The 11,706-nt window shown below is 46.2% G+C and overlaps 1 protein-coding gene across 1 annotated transcript; it reads left to right on the top strand.

Annotated features, from left to right (window-relative positions):
* The first annotated feature begins 1,912 nt into the window (after positions 1-1,912).
* Positions 1,913-8,949, top strand: LOC136621098 (ubiquinol-cytochrome c reductase complex assembly factor 5-like). Its single transcript, XM_066596337.1, has 3 exons — positions 1,913-2,020; positions 4,874-5,034; positions 8,821-8,949. The coding sequence occupies exons 2-3, from the start codon at positions 4,884-4,886 to the stop codon at positions 8,922-8,924; spliced, it is 255 nt and encodes an 84-aa protein (XP_066452434.1). The 5' UTR covers positions 1,913-2,020; positions 4,874-4,883; the 3' UTR covers positions 8,925-8,949.
* The last annotated feature ends 2,757 nt before the right edge of the window (positions 8,950-11,706 follow it).

The raw sequence follows: 11,706 nt of genomic DNA, 5'->3' as shown, positions 1-11,706 counted from the left end.
CCAACTGAGTACAGAAGACACAACAGGGGGTCTCACATAGAAATAGGAAACGGACTAAAGAGGTGTCGTTCACAAGGTGCAACAAGTAGCCATGGGGGCTCCTGATCCATACAAACCCCACACCTGAAGGACATATATGTACATTCTATTGGGTAAAGGGGAAAAGTTCCTCACAGTCATCCCGTGCAAAAGTATCCTTAAAGGAAGTGTCCAGAATCAGAATATAATGCGAATGAAAATTTGGGAGGCTCAGGGACCCACTGGGGTTAAATTGTAACCAATCCAACCACAGCCTTTGCCATAAGCTTAAAAACCCTCAGTTGGGTCCTCCTTAAAAAGTAAAATGTATACATCAGGGGCGTTTCCTGGCGTATAAGCCAAACACGTCTAATCATGGAAAAACATTAGATGATGGACAGAGATAGCCTCTGAAGGGTCTCTGTAGACCTGTATGCAGGCCAGAAGACACAAGTATCAGTTCCATATATCAAAACTGTCTACCAATATGCAAATAAGGGAGATGGAACAATACCTCTGCAGCGCCACCTACTGGATGGCAGCATTCCTGCAAATCAATGCCCTACTCTTCATAAAGGTCTGTAGAGAAATGATTGGGAATTGTAAACCAAGTCAGAATCCATACACAGACAGCGGTTTCAGGGATTTTGCCCCTCATCAGTGTGCAGTAGGATGCTTGACTAGTAAGATTCTTGTCTGCTCCGACGTCCTGGCAATGCAGGGAGGCCGTACGCCGGCTCTCTGCGTGTGCTCTTACCGCTGTTGTGTCCCTGCTCCCGGGCGCAGCGAAAAACTGCGAGATTTCCGCCGGGAGAACCGCTGCTGCCAAACCTGCGGCCGCTTTGAAGCGGACCAGACGCTCGCTCTTCCACTGCGGCCGGCACTCCCATAGAGGAGAGCGCGACCGCAGCGGAAAAAAAAAAATAGACATGCTGCGGTCGGCAAATCCGCGCCGCAGCGGCGGCTTCTGCCGGCTTAGCCGCAGCGGATTTGCCGTCCCGTGTGGACGAGATTTCTGATAAATCTCGTCCACATGGCTGGCTAATCCTGGGATTAGCGTCCGCATGCGGATTTTCCGCGGCGAAATTCCGCACGGAATTTCCATGGCAAATCCGCCCCGTGTGAACCCAGACTTATTGTACTTTTTTGCGCTGCTCACATCAGCGCGGTCCCAGCAGCGCCATGTGAGTAGGTGGGCCAGCCGATTTAGTCCCAGGTGTTTTCAATTTTCCACGCAAAATTGCACCTTTCAGTGCGCAATTCTGTGCAGACGGTGCACAATTGCAGACCTAAATAGAGTATGTCATGTTTTTTTTCTGCGCCCTCAAAAAACATGCAGAAAAAAACATGCGCCGACAGTTTCAGCCTGGGGGTGCATGAAGGCTTTGGCAGTGGAAGGGACTGCTGTGTCGCCCTTTGACCCGACAAGCTCCAGGTCGTGGTGCCACTCACTAGATGCCTTGACGCAACCTCACTGCTGGTCATAGTTGTGGCAGCGTTCCCGCAGCATAGGGACTCGAGGGTGCAAGGTCGCAGGGATACAGCGCGAACTTGGGTTGAGTGACACCTGAGTCGCCATGTAACCCTAGCCTTATGGGGTGCAACTGGCACAAACTTATGGGGCATCTGGGGGTGCTTCAGCGTATGATCGAGAAATTGTGTACAGCACAGTGCTATGGGGCAGCTGCAGCCTGCATGCACTGTTATGGGGCATCAGTGGGTGGCACACGTGAGGTGGCTGGCTCTGGCGCACACTGTGTTATGCACGTTGAGGATTGCTGCTAGCTTCCGCTTTTATCTTTATCATGTTTGGGTTCTCAGACAATTCTTTACACTGCGCATGCTCCGGAGCGAGAATCTTCCTAGGGTTTAGTCACTGTTGTCCAGTCACGTGGTGTTCATCATGTCTTGGTTTCCCAGGGAAAGCGATAGTCACGCTGACCTTTAGTGCTCTATGAGGGACCGCTCATGGACAGGAAAGCGGCGAGCACTGGCTGTACAGGTATGACCGTACCGGAGACGTGTAATGTAGTCATACAGTGCACATGTATGTAGACGCTGTGGAGGACACTCCTGCAGCATGAGCTTTCCTTGTCAGTCTGCCATGTTCCTCAGAATGTCATCCAGCGCGTTATACGGGATTGCCTGTCAGGTGACGCCCTTAGCCACCAATCACAGCGCAGCTTTCACTTTTCAAGAGCTAAATATGTAATGCAAGCTGCGCTGTGATTGGTTGCTAGGGGAAACCAAGGTTTCTCTTTAACCCTTTAGAGATGGCCAATATACTTTTTTTACTGACTTCACTAATGGGCTTTTAACCTGCACATACATATTATGGCAGTGGCTCAGCTGACTACTGACAGCCAGGCTGCTGCCCTAAGGGCTCCTTCATGGAGGTATCGGTAAAATATGCAGAGAATAGAACCCATTAAAGGGGTTGTCCCGCGAAAGCAAGTGGGGGTATACACTTCTGTATGGCCATATTAAAGCACTTTGTAATGTACATCGTGCATTAAATATGAGCCATACAGAAGTTATTCACTTACCTGCTCCGTTGCTAGCGTCCCCGTCTCCATGGTGCCGTCTAATTTCAGCGTCTAATCGCCCGATTAGACGCGCTTGCGCAGTCCGGTCTTCTCCCTGGTGAATGGGGCCGCTCGTGCCAGAGAGCTGGTCCTCGTAGCTCCGCCCTGTCACGTGTGCCGATTCCAGCCAATCAGGAGGCTGGAATCGGCAATGGACCGTACAGAGCCCACGGTGCACCATGGGAGAAGACCCGCGGTGCATCGTGGGTGAAGATCCCGGCGGCCATCTTGCTAAGGTAAGAAAGAAGTCGCCGCAGAGCGGGGATTCGGGTAAGTACTAAACGTTTGTTTTTTTTTAACCCATCCCTTGTGTTTGTCTCGCGCCGAACGGGGGGCCTATTGAAAAAAAAACAAAAATGTTTTGGCGCGGGACAACCCCTTTAATTTCAGTGAGTTTGTTTAGATTTCCATATTTACTGTGTATTTAAGTCATAGAAAATATTTTTTTTAAAAGTGAGATGCTCTACTTTTCTGTACATTTGCGCACTAAAAATCCTCATAGAAGTCTATGGGGTTTGCAACTACATAAGGAGATGTGTAATTCCACGGCAGAAGGCCAGTTTAGTCTAATGAGATCCACGTGTTCCATTTCAAGCAGTGCGTCCAATGAACATACCCAGCTGGCGGGAAAAGTACAGTAAAATACGCCGATATGCTCCCCAAAAAGTTTTGTTCAGTGTAGAAAAAAATTGCGCTGAGGCGCACGCACATGCGTATACACTCGTGTGAAGGAGCCCTTCACAGATAAAGGAGAGGGGCCTCCTGTCACCCATCGGCAGCCCACACTGTGATTGCAAGGTAACATTAGTTTCCCATAGCAGCCGGTTGCCTGACAAAAGCCTCCATGTCCACCATGTAGCTCAGCCTATTAGGTAGGTCCCGCCTCCAGCAGAGTCTAAGGCCTCCTGTCAAAATTGAATTGTGTAATCCGCACGGATGATCCGCAGTTCTATATGCCCATAGACATTCATTGGGCATCCGCAGGTAATTAAATACCTGCAGATGTCAGTTTTTCCCGGCATGCGGATCGCACGTGCAGGAAAACACCCTCAGAATGCTCTATTTTCTGCGGTTTCCCGAACGGACGGCGGGAAAGTAGGAGATTTTTATTTATTTAAAGTTGAAAAATCCCCGCCCCCAGAAAGCACTGCCCCTGATCGGCTGAGCTCTGTAACCAATCAGGGGCAGCACCCAGCCATCATTGATTGGTCACAGCGCTCATCCAATCACAGGCAGCCCTTAGCAATGAATGGCTGAGAGCTGCCTGTGATTGACTGAGCGCTTTGACCAATCACAGGCAGCGCTAACCTGTCAATCAATGATGGCTGGGTGCCGCCACTGATTGGTTACAGCACTCAGCCGATCAGGGGCAGTGCTTTCTGGTGGCGGGGATTTTTTAATCCCGGGCCTACAGAAGACGTCTACTGGGGCCGGACGGCTCTTCTAGGTGAGTTAAATTTTTTTCTCACTTTTCTTTACAGCTAGAGAGGATTTTAAGGGAAGGGCTTATATTTCAAGCCCTTCCCCGAAAATAATCGCTGCGTTGCTTGCCTGCAACCCATAGCTTTCAATGGGGCTGCAGAAGCACTAGCCCCATTGAAAGCAATGGATAGCATCGCGGGCCTCTGTCACAGCTATGGCAGAGGATTCTTTCATATTCACAGTCCCCGCAGGGATGAAGGAATCTCCTGCCATAGCTGTCACAGCTGTGTCAGGGGAGCGCGATGTACTGCCTATGTTTTCAATGGGGCTTGCGCCGGCCCTATTGAAGCCAACAGGCGATAGTGCTGCTTTTTCTTAGCGCTGCGAGTGTGCAGTGAAGGCTTCGCAAAAGAGAATGAAACCATTAAAAAATCATTGGTTTCATTTTTATGCGTTTTCACTCACTCTCGCAACACAAAATAGCCTATCGCCAGTGTGAAGCCGGCCTGAAAGAGATATCCGGGCGTCATCTTAGGCCATGTGAACCGCTGGAAAATTCTGATGCGGATTGCAGTAGGGTTGCCGTGGATCTGTGCGTGGGTTAGACTTGTTTAATGGGGAAAACAGGAAAACCTGACACAGATTCTCAGCACATTAAGCAGTGACATCAGTTCTTTTTTTTTTTCCCACGACATGGATTTCAGATTTATGCCAATAAAACAAAAAACTTTCAAATAAATGGGACACTTGATGAGGATTCGATGCAAATTTCAGGTGAACACGGCTTTAAATAGTTTCTTTTGCCTTTTTTATGAAGAGTAGAATTGGATTTGTTCTTTCTCTTGTAGACTTGCAGATATGAGGTCTAGGAGCACAATTCAAACTCTAATGGATATGGTCCCGGGGAAGCGGAGATTCGGCATGTACCGCTTCTTGCCTTTCTTCTTTGTCCTCGGAGGAGCCATGGAATGGTTTATGATCAATGTTCGAATTGGCAAGGAAACATTTTGTAAGTACTGCAGTCTTCCTGCTTCCTCAAAACATCTTGTGTTACATACAGATATCCTGTTGCCTTACTCTAGTAGATTCTCTAGTTTTTGGGCGCTGTGTGTGTATATAATATATATTTTTATATATATCCCATGAAAGGCATTTTTTCACTTGGCTTTAATTGCATTTCCCTTACGCCCATGACCGCACCAGTGAAAGACCACCTCCCATCCAGACAGGAAACGGGAACCTCCCAGATCTCTTTAAAGGCGGGAACACCCTTCACCTCACCAGTTCCTGTTTCCTGTCCTTGGGACATGTTGGAAAATGCTGAGCTAGCTGTTTGGCTGCCTCTACTCTGTCAAGGCTTTCTTCAGGGTGGGCCGCAGGGCCTTACTCCCAAACTCGATGGCATGAGAGGTTACCTGAGTCATTCCATGTCAAGTGGTCTAATGCTCCCCACCTTCATATCTGAGATTTTGTTCAAAATCTGTGTATTGCGTGCCCATGGTATCAAAAGAAATTTCCCAAAGTTTTATGTTCCTACAGCTAATGTTTCCTGAGTTTGATCCCTCTGTTAGGGGGTGTCTGCAAGTACACTCACAACAATGAATAAAATGGTATTTTTTTTAGATTCGGAACTTCCACTTGGTTGGTTGGGGTTCAACATCAGGAAAGAGTACCAATACTTCAAGGCTACAAGACAGCGTTTGAGTTTCACTAGTACTCTATTGGGGGATTCTCCAATCCAATGAACTGTTGGCCATCAGTAGTGTAGTACTTCAGGCTATAAACCTCCCTAATTAGTAATCTAGTATAACCTCTCTTGGGTGTGTAAGGGAAATAACAAGATTACTTACACATAATTAGTTTTCCATGGGCCCACGACAGCAACGCTAATTTTCCCCCTTCTGCTAGATTAAAAAAAAAAAAAAAAAAAGATAAAATAGTAAAAGGAAGTCAATGGAATGTCATAAAAAGGGACTGAGGAGGTGAAGGGTTTTCCCGCCTTTAAAGAGATCTAGGAGCTTCCTGTGTCATGTCCGTATGGGAGGCGGTCTCTCATGGGTGTTTTTTTTCCTCAACCATTTGTCTTTTGTAGCTGGTATACATTGTAGAATTCTCAGTCTTATTCATTGTTGAGGCCCTCAGACGAGCTCTCTGGCAGCCTGGTCTCCAGCCCTCCCCCTCGTCCCCTAGCCTATTCTAAGCTCAAATCTTAAAAAAATCAAAATCAAACTTAAAAAGTCAACCCCCCCCCCTGAAATGCTGTGTGGAAGGGGTGTCTGTTGTAGTTTGTTTGTAATTAAATTGTCAAATCTTTTCCTCCTTTTTGAATATGTATATTATAAAATGTAGAGTTTGATCTCAGATTAGGCTCGGAAGAGAACAAGAAGGAGGCAGGAGACCAATTAGAAATTATGCTTTTTAACACAGAATAAGATGCAATTCATTAAGAAAAATAAATAAATTGATGCAAAGGGAATCTGTTATTACTGAATGTGGTACATGGACTTATAAGCTATTTCTCTGTTATCAGCCCAAAGGCTGAAGCATATTATATATTGTTATGTATCTACCAAATAAAATGTAGCTAAGATACACTGTGTAACCAGATACCAGGAGACTGAACTGGAATACACCCCTGCTTGCTCTTCCTCTCCCTACCCTGCTGTAATAAGTCTCCCATATAGTTAGCTGAGAACGCAGTGTAAGTGGAAACTGGGAGATTGCAGCTACAATCCCCCATGGGCCCCCTATCTCTCTTTCTAGCTTCCTGTATCTCCCTCCCACCTTTTCTGTATGTAACTCACATAAGTGAAAGTAAATATACTTTTCCTGGTTTCTTTATGTGATGAAAAGATAAGATGAACCAATAATTGTCAGGGAACTGGGGTCCGGGTAACTGGAAGTCCCTGAAACTACCCGCAACTCCTGTCCCTACCTACTTGTCCCCCTAGGCTAGGCCCTAGGGTGACAACTGGGCAACAGTCCCTAAACTCGCTAGGGATGCAGGGCAGGAGTCAGACTCACAGACAAATACAGGTAAACACACAAACAGAAAGGCAGGTCAGGCAATCCGGGTTAGCAACAGGAGAGAATGAGGTACAAGGGGTCAGGCGATGGCAAAGTCAGGTCCGAAGCCAGAGAGTCAAGGCAGGAAATCCAATACAGGTAACGCGGGTGTAGCTGGAGACCAAACATACACTGGCAAGGTCCAGAGGAAACTGAGTGGCTTAAATGCTGTCAGAACTCCTGCCCCAGCAGCTGATAGGGGCAGGGAGCCTGACAGCAGCAGGACCCAATCCCAGGACGCCGGGAGTGAACAGCGCCTGTCACCTGCTCAAGACAGGCAGCGACAGAAGGAACACGCCTGGGCGTCATGGCAATGGGGATGCGGGGCAGTAACCTGCCGCGGCCCCAGTAAAATGGCTAACTAGGCGCACGGGAGCGTGCGAACTGGTGCATCGGACCGCGGCAACCAGGGAAGGTCTCCAAGATCGGAACTCCTCTGCGCCGCAGCCTGGGTAATAGGACTGGTAGTGCGGGCACAGAGACCCTCAGAGCCGCCAGACCTGACAATAAATGTTCGCTTTTTAATAAGTAAAGCTCTGTCCATGATGTAATAGGGACCCAGAGATTTGGATTCAATATACAAACATCCCTCTGAGCCTGTCAACCTTATAATAAACATTTGTTCACTTCCTATATGCACTGGGTTTACATCAGAAGTCGGATCGTACATGACTACCACAGATGGATGGAAAGCTGTTAATGAGCGGGAAAGCCACAGCTCATGAATATCAAGAACTACACAGAATACGCTCATCTTTCATTGAGCAGCGCTGTGCAGATACAAAATTTGAACAGGCAGATTACTTAGTGCGTCGCTCAATGCACTTCCAGCTGACACCGAAGGAGGTAAGTATAACACATCCCCGGACTCGGGGTCACTCAGTGGGTCACATACTATCAGCCCATAAGTCTCTTTAACCACTGACCGCTACAGGACGTTAGTTTACATCCTGGCTGTGGAGTAGTTAACTCAACAGTAAACTTGCCAGTAATCACAGAGGGCCGATGGCTTGCCATGGCAACTAGATGCCACGCACTGGTGTCCAGGCCTGCCACTGTTTGTGATCAGAAGTACTGCAATGCATTATTATAGTGATCAGGGACATAAACCAAATATGTGAGTTTTTAAATATTTCTAATCATTGTATCCGTAACTACCTGTACATTACTTGAACACTATTTATCCTGCACGTCAAATGTAAGGTAAAAAAAACTTTAAAAACTGAGGCAAAATGCTTGTTTTGTTCATTTTGCCTTACAATAAAAAACCACAATAAAAGTGAACAAAAAAGACCTATGTACTATCAAACAGTACCAATAAAAACTACAGCTCGACATGAAAAAACAAGCCCTCACAGAGCTCCATCCAGGGAAAAATAAAGTTATGGGAATCAGAATGAACGATGTAAAAAAAAAAATTCCAAAAATTGTTTTTTATTGTGTAAAAGGGGAGAAACCTAATAATAAATTTAATACCAAAAATAAATTTGGTATCCTCCTAATCGTATCAGGCTACAGAGAAATATATATTGTTTATGCTGCATGATTAACACTTCTACACCTTTTTTTTTTTCTCTGTCCCCCAATAAAAATGTATAAAAGTTTTACAATGCATTTTATTTAACCAAAAAGGGTACCAATGGCTCTTGAAAAGTGTAAATCGTTGCATCCTTCTGGCCAAGAAGGGCCGGGTCCTTAAGGAGTTAAATGTTTCTGATCTTCCTTTCAGATGATGTGTACAGAAGACGCCAGTCGGAGAGAATGTGTGAACAAAGAGCTTTCCTGCAGCAAATTGCCAACTCAAATACCTCACAGAGTAAAAACCATGACTGAAAATAAATATGTATTTCTCATAAAATGGCTTTGGCATTGTCAGTTATTTGTCCCCAATTTGATGACCAATGTCACATGAGTGTAATATTCGCACATTTCTGGGATTTCTGGCCTTAAGGCCTCCTGCACATGGGCGGGTCGCACCCCGCATGCGGGATTCCCGCAGCGTAGTTCAACCCGGTGCCCGGCAGGCATACCTCTCCAACATTATTCTCCTCTGCTGCGAATGTGCCAGCCGGAACTGCAGCGCCCATGCGCAGTATAGAGGACGCCGTGTCATTACGCGACCACAGAACGGACGGCTTCCATTGACTTTAATCGAAGCCTGCCGTTCGTAGCCCGCACAAAATCGCAGCATGCTGCAATTTCTTCCCCACGAGCAGAAAATGACAATTGCATATTCTCATAGCATGCTATGGGCTGGATTTGCTGCAGAATCCAGCTCCAGATTTCGCAATGCAACTCCGTCCGTGTGCAGGAGGCCTAATGGAGACATTCAGAGGTTTCCAGTGAAAAACTGGGGCAGAAACCAATAAAAGTTGGTTTATATACTCAGTGGGGATTGGAGTTTAAATTTTTTTTCTTTTTTGAAGGATAAAATAGTACCGAAAGTGGCCACCCGGGGAATAATTAATGGCTAAGTACTAGCCATTCTTGTTAGGGACTGGAATATGTTTACTATATGATGGCTCAGTCATTTGTTATGTTGGAAAAACCTATATACAGGATTTTATGTGTGATATGTGGTCCTCTAGATACGGATCAGTGTGGTCCTTGGATGTGGTCGGTATGGTGAGCGCTATTTGGACATGGTTCTGCAGATCGGGTACGGTGGGCGCTCCTTGGACGTTGTCCTACAAATGGGGTGCGGTGTATGCTCCTTGGACGTGTTTAATAATTTGTTAGCCCTTCACGGTTTAACCAGTGAGGTACCCTCCGGTGATGTTAGAGTCCTAGTCCTGCAGTCCTCTGTACCAATCTGAATAGCAGACTGACACAATCCTTTCACTAGCTGCATTATATATGCCATGGCAATCACATGCAGCGCCACATATTCCCCTGGTGGCAACATTTGGCTGCCAGTCTGCACCGCTATTTCTAACAGTAAAAATGGAAATCTAACAGATTGGAAACAAACTAACAGCATTCTGTTTTTTTGAAAACCCATTGAAATCAATGGGGAAAAATATGGAAACGTTTAATTCCATTTTTCTGAGCCAGACACGAAAAAAACAGATGGAATTTTGACAGAAAGCCCTAAAGCAGGCGTGAAAGCAGCCTTAGCTGAGCAAGGGATCTCTTAGGCTGTGTTCACACGGGGCAGATTTGCGGTGGAATTTCCGTGCAGACTCTCCTCATGGAAATTCCACGACATTTACAGTCTCAGCATTATAATCCGCACAAGACCCGTGTGGAAAATGACATGCTGTGGAATTGAATTCTGCACCACAATTTTATCGCAGTTTCCACTGCGGAATTCACCTCTTCTCAATAAGGGGGAGAATTCCGCCCAGAAATACGCGATAAAACCCACTTAAAATTTTGCACCAAACGGACATTCCGCAGCAACTTCACCCTGTGTGAACGAAGCCTTAGTTTGCCAATAGCTATTCCTTCTGCCTCCCCCATACACAGGCTTGGCTGATTATACTCGCTTTCTCTTGTTGTAGATTAGAGTACCCATCTGGCGGCCTATGGTCCTTGAGAACAAAAGATCTGGCATATTGAAACTCCTAATGCCTAAAGGTACCCAGAGTCGTGCCACGGGCTGCGGCTTTACCCAGGAGCATAGTCATTCAATGTATGGAGGCGAGCGAATCAGAGGTCATTCTGATCGCCCGTCTACATTCACAGTACACAGGAGTCATTCTAGATTTGAGTGCTTCCTGTTTACACGGCCCGATTATCACTTGGCTTTTAGTTCTGCTAAAAACTAAGCAACTCCGACCGGTGAGCAATTCCCCGCTGAGTACCCCGTCAGTGGCCGCTTGTACACGGGACGATTATCGCTTGAATTTGCTGTTTCCAGTGAGAATTGGGGCGATAATTGCCCTATGTAAGGTACCCTCACCCTTCTCCCACCCCCCACCCCATATATGAGATGTCCAACACGCCGGGGAATAATAGAAGTGCTTCTCATTGTCTGCACGGCTGATGCTTTTTCTTCTAAGATCAAAGTATGGAAACCTCACAATACGCTAGAAGTACAACATAATTTACAGGTTAAGGCCCGATTCAGACGGCAGAGAGTCCAAATTACAAAGAAGGTGCACATCATTCCTTTATAGGGAGTGTTTCTGTCACTAGGAATCCCAAACTGTAAAACTCTGGGATGGTCCCCTATGACAATTGGAATGGTGCAGATTTATGAAAGCTATTAAAATTAAAAAAAAACTTTTTGTTTCCCATAGCATCCAATCACAGCAAATTTAATTTTGCAAGATTACCTTGAGGGAGAAAAGCTGATCTGTGATTGGTTGTTATAGGCAGCAAGGACAGTTTTTCCTTTAGACAGTCTATCAGACATCACACCTCCCAGTGCAGCGGATTTGTACCTGTTCGGCCGAGATCTGACCGCCAAACAGGTGTTTGACTCCATGTGTCACACGTGTAATCTGTTGAACAGTGCGTGTTTATTGTTCGTGAATACTGACAATCTGGTTCATTTACACAATGTCGGAGGACATCTCCGAAAAATTCAGGTGAAGGAAATGTGCCGACTCAAGGCTGTGCTCACAATGTGGTGACAATGGAGGAGAATTAATGGGAAGCTACTTTCAAG

The sequence above is a fragment of the Eleutherodactylus coqui genome, chromosome 3 (genome assembly GCF_035609145.1).
Source record: "Eleutherodactylus coqui strain aEleCoq1 chromosome 3, aEleCoq1.hap1, whole genome shotgun sequence".
NCBI classification, from domain to species: Eukaryota; Metazoa; Chordata; class Amphibia; order Anura; family Eleutherodactylidae; genus Eleutherodactylus; species Eleutherodactylus coqui.
The sequence above is the reverse complement of the archived record's forward strand: the minus strand, read 5'-3'. Positions and strand labels throughout refer to the sequence as shown.

Bases quoted from the DNA above. Each gene is read 5' to 3' on its own strand.
- LOC136621098 (XM_066596337.1), top strand. From the start codon at position 4,884: ATGAGGTCTAGGAGCACAATTCAAACTCTAATGGATATGGTCCCGGGG. The intron at 5,035-8,820 runs GTAAGTACTGCA...TCTTCCTTTCAG, and splicing joins AATTGGCAAGGAAACATTTT to ATGATGTGTACAGAAGACGC.